Source organism: Limulus polyphemus, unplaced genomic scaffold (genome assembly GCF_000517525.1).
Source record: "Limulus polyphemus unplaced genomic scaffold, Limulus_polyphemus-2.1.2 Scaffold1295, whole genome shotgun sequence".
In the NCBI taxonomy this organism is placed as follows: Eukaryota; Metazoa; Arthropoda; class Merostomata; order Xiphosura; family Limulidae; genus Limulus; species Limulus polyphemus.
Genome location: NW_013666905.1, coordinates 23645 through 28636, shown reverse-complemented (window position 1 = coordinate 28636; position 4992 = coordinate 23645). Strand labels below are relative to the sequence as shown.

General features: G+C 37.0%; 1 protein-coding gene across 1 annotated transcript in view; it reads right to left on the bottom strand.

The window, feature by feature from the left end:
- Nucleotides 1-1601: 1601 nt before the first annotated feature.
- Nucleotides 1602-4992, bottom strand: part of LOC106462987 (chaoptin-like) — a 15110-nt gene continuing 11719 nt past the window's right edge. The window contains exons 3-4 of the mRNA XM_022390394.1: nucleotides 4373-4791; nucleotides 1602-2012 (exon numbers count right to left, since the gene is read on the bottom strand). Coding sequence (XP_022246102.1) covers nucleotides 1684-2012; nucleotides 4373-4791 — 748 coding nt within the window. The 3' untranslated portion in view covers nucleotides 1602-1683. The remainder of the gene's footprint in view (nucleotides 2013-4372; nucleotides 4792-4992) is intronic.

Sequence of the window (4992 nt, the reverse complement as noted above, 5' to 3'; positions counted from 1 at the left end):
AAGTGGCATGTCTGTGGACTTACAACGCTAGAGTCTGGGTTTCGATACCCGTGGTGGGCAGAGCACCGACAGCCCATTGTGTAGCTTTGCGCTTAATTACAAACAAATTGTAAGAAATATAAAAACGTTTGTAAAGTTATTTAAACATTTCTTAAAATGCATTAACATAGCTTTAATAATTCTAAAAAAGTTGTTCTTGTATAATGTACTGAAAGTGTCACCTTCAGTTGTGAATAAATCCTTTCACCTAACTCGACTAGATTTTATAGATTAGATTTTCTTTTGATTAAAGTACCATTGTGTTTGTCGTACTTGAAAGATTTTCCACGCTTAGAATATAAAGTTATATCTACATGAATCTTAACACCTTTTCTGAACATAGAACATATATAATAAAGGTGGAGATACTGTAGAAAACAAGCTCATTGGTGGATTTTTGGTAAGAGAGACAGGGAGATGGGACGCGACCTTCAAATGTGGGGCACTCCCCAGATATAAAGATCGCATCCCATCTCTCAACGCTCGATCACTGTGGGTGTGAAGAAATGTAAAGTATGTTGTTTCATATAAAACTCAATTTGAAACATTTGAAAATTGACTTACGAAAATAACGCCACCCCTCCTCACACACACATACACAGAGAAAAGTTATGTGTTTCTATTTCGTGCCACTAGATGGCGAAAACAAAAGCTAAATATTTCCTTTGATGACAGGTAGGGCTTTCTTTTAGTGTTTAAATTGCATTCTTTTCTTTAAACAGTTTATATAAACACCAAATATTTTTTCAAAACTAAAGTACCAGCATTTTATGACAGATGCTTCAAACATTTTTCATACTGACGTATTTATACCAGGTAAAACGTGCACCTTCTTCTTAGTTCCTTTCGTTCCTAGTGGAACATAGGGCTACAACAACACTTCGCCGACGTGTTGGGCCCAAAATGTGCACCTACAGGAACGTAAAAAGGAGTCTGTTTTGATGTGTTGCATAGAAGTACCAGGAGATATATTGCATTTATAATTTTTTTCATTAAAAAAAAAAGTTTACAAAATATAAACTAATTGGATAGGAATGGCCTGATTATTAGAGGGCGCTCGTCTCGCAATCTGTGGCTTGCGAATTCGAATCCCATCACCGAACATGCTCGCCCTTTCAGCCGTAAGGGCTTTATAATGTGACTGGTCAATGACACTTTTCGCTGGTAGAAGAGTAGCCCAAGAATTAGCGGTGGGTGACGTTGATTAGCTGCCTTCCTTCTAGTCTACCACTTCTAAATTAGAGGCAGATAGCCCTAGAGTAGCTTTGTGCGAAACTAAACTCCGAATTATCCAGCGAAAATCTTGTCACTCATAATGAACAATCTGGTAATGTAAATAACTACTTTTTAAATCTCTTATTCTTAAATCATTATGATGTATAAATATATAAGACAAACTACATTTTTTTTAGTTTTTACTCGGATGATGGTCAAGAGACTTATTTATTGTATCATTAGAAACATCTTGGTTAATAAAGAATCTTACTAACACAGTTAATACAAAAGTAAAAAGATTTAGTATTTTATTATTTATCAGGCTTCAAACATAAACGATAGGCTTACCAACACTTTCAAAGCCGTAACAACAACAACATACAAGACACGCAGTTATATATATATACATAAATATATAAGTTTATTACGTCATATATATATATCGGTAATACCAATCAAAACTGCTAACCCCCAAATCACAAAAGGCCCCAGCAAATGAAGACTGATCACCGCGGCTGTATTATGTTGATTTTCCGTACATTTCATTTCTTCAAGCCTTAAATCGATTACTGGGATTTCAGTGTTTGATCCGGGGATTTTACAAGTGCTCTGTCTTGCTAGGTTGTATACATATAAAGCCGCATCAAAATGTAACATCTGAACTTGTAGAGTTTCACGCATCCATCGTCGCAGCCAATGAGAGAGCCAGATCAAGTCACAGTCACACGTCCAGGGGTTGTTCTCCAATAAGACGCCCCCTAGAAAGACGGTATATAGCAATTAATTTGAGCTGTAGGGTGACCTATCTGTGACGTCAGAAATAACAGTTAATACAGTCACATTAACTTATTTTTAGGTAATATATTAAGACTAGACCAATTCTGAACGAAAACGAATAATAACTAGAGGATGAAACATCTTTTTTTTTAAGTAAATAAGTTCATCATTCCTGGAGATTTTAATCGTAAACCATCACATGTAGTGATCAATTTTAAGCCTGTATTGTTAGTTTTTCCTTTTTTGTTAGACTGTAAATATAGTCACGATATTTCTGTGCAAGTGGCTAGAAACATATTTCGAAGGTACTCGAGCGATTCGGATCAAACTTATCATGCACCCCAGTGGCTTAGCGGTAAAGCCCGATGACTCATAACGCCTGCTCGTCTGAAAATTGATCTAAATATTAAGTATTTTTCACTGCAACCCTCAATCACATCAGTAATTTTGAACCACGCAGCAACATCGGTCAAAAGTGATCCAACCATGCAATGCTGACATTTTCCCTTCATCTAATAGCTAGATATCCCCTCGAAAACTGCCTTACCAGAAGATATGAAAAATAAACGTGTAGTTACACATAGAAGAGGTGACACACTCGTCTCAGTGCACTTCGCGCACACATACTGCGCATGTGTATTTATATAAGGATGGTAACAGTTGGCGAAATGCAGTTATTCGATAGTTTACTTAAAACTCCCAACTCCAGCTGTGACGTTAATCGTTATGTTAGGCACGAGCTAGAGGAAGGCTGTTGATGATGTAACATCCCCTGAGTCAAGGCGGTCACTCAATCCAGAAGATAATTATTTGTTTTCGATACATCTGATAAAAAATAGAAGGCACAGACCTTCAAGAATGACAAGACATACCTTTTGTTGCTGTGTATACTAGTGTTAGGCTTAAGTAAATGTATGTATAGAGTGCGTGATTTGTACAATATTTCTCATACTGTTGTCGTTACACAGTAGTACGAGGAAGAACACAGTTATTTGGAAATTACCAATATAACTAGAATAATATTAACTCTGGAACACTGGATTCGCTGATTTTAAGTATAAATTAGCGTGGACCAACCAGTGACAATCAAACAAAATAAAGCGCTATTTAAGAGTTAAAGATTGTGTCAAACCCTCCTTCAAACCAAAAGTCTTAACGATGCCACTGTCCATAAACAAAACCAACCGAAAAAATGTATGTTCAAATATATAATATGAAATTTTAAACGAAAATGTGCAGTTTCGGATGAAAGCCTTTCAAATGTAATAGTGAACGTTTTTTAAAAAAGTCATACTGAGCCTACTACTGATATGGCTTGGAGGAGGTCATGCTGTATATGGTCTGTTAACTCCCGATTAATATCGCTTGGAGAAGGTCATGCTGTACATGGTCTGTTAACTCCTGATTAATATGACTTGAAGAAGGCCATCCTGAACCTGATCTGTTAACTCCTGTTAATACGACTTGGAAAGGCCATCCTGAACCTGGTCTGTTAACTCCTGATTAATATGACTTGAAGAAAGTCATATTGAACATGGTCTGTTAACTCCTGATTAATATCGCTTGGAGAAGGCCATCCTGAACCTGGTCTGTTAACTCCTGTTAATACGACTTGGAAAGGCCATCCTGAACCTGGTCTGTTAACTCCTGTTAATACGACTTGGAAAGGCCATCCTGAACCTGGTCTGTTAACTCCTGATTAATATGACTTGAAGAAAGTCATCTTGAACATGGTTTGTTAACTCCTGATTAATACAACTTAGAAAGGCCATCCTGAACCTGATCTGTTAACTCCTGATTAATATGACTTGAAGAAGGCCATTTTGAACCTGGTCTGTTAACTCCTGATTAATATGACTCGAAGAAGGCCATCCTGAACCTGATCTGTTAACTCCTGATTAATATGACTTGAAGAAGGCCATCCTGAACCTGGTCTGTTAACTCCTGATTAATATGACTTGAAGAAGGCCATCTTGAACCTGGTCTGTTAACTCCTGATTAATATGACTTGAAGGAAGGCCATCCTGAACCTGATCTGTTAACTCCTGATTAATATGACTTGAAGAAAGTCATCTTGAACCTAGTTTGTTAAACCATTATCGATATGACTTACTTTGGACATTCTGCTATTGAAAATGCTTTCCAAACACACAAAAAGATTTACATTTAGAAACTGGAGAAAAAATCCTTCTATTTTTAATTTAAGGTATTTCCATATTTTTAAGCTATAAATTTCGTGGAAATATAATTGTCATACATAGTTCATAGATATTTGTCGTGTAAGTTTTTCTAACGTGAAATGGGAACTGAATACATAGCTTTTATTAAATATGTTTTTTACCTGCTATATGTTTCGTTCCATCAGGCTCTCCTGTTTCTCCATCTCCTGGTTCAAGAACTCTTGGCTCCATTTTCTTAAGATTATTTTCTCTTAAGTCTAACGTTAGATATCTTATGTCCGTTAGGTATCGCAACAGTCGATGTGGTAGTCTTGTTATGCCTGTACCCGTGATTCTTAAAATTAGCTCGTGTGTGTGATGCAAGCCGAGAAACGCATCGGGTAGCACGTGCTGCAAGTTGTGTCCGGTGATGGTGAGATCGCGCAATTTGGCGCCAAAAGTCCATTGAATCTGATGTGACAAAGTTGGTTCTTTTACTTCCACTACCACGCGAACAAGTGAAGCTGACTTGTGAAGTAGATCATGAAGTCGAAACGAGCGGACTCCGGGATAGGTGCTCGTTTTGAACGTCTGCAAACATCTAAAATTACAGAGAAAAAAAATCTAGATTTCTGATGGTAGAAAATTGATCATCTTGAGAATACACTAAGGTATGAGAAGTACATCAAGTATAGAACTAGCCTGTTCTTTCAGAACCATTACACGTTAACTATTTCCACAGTCGCACACATATATAGGGGAGACCGGGGCTAGTTGTTACGATTTTTAGAAAAAGTCCAAT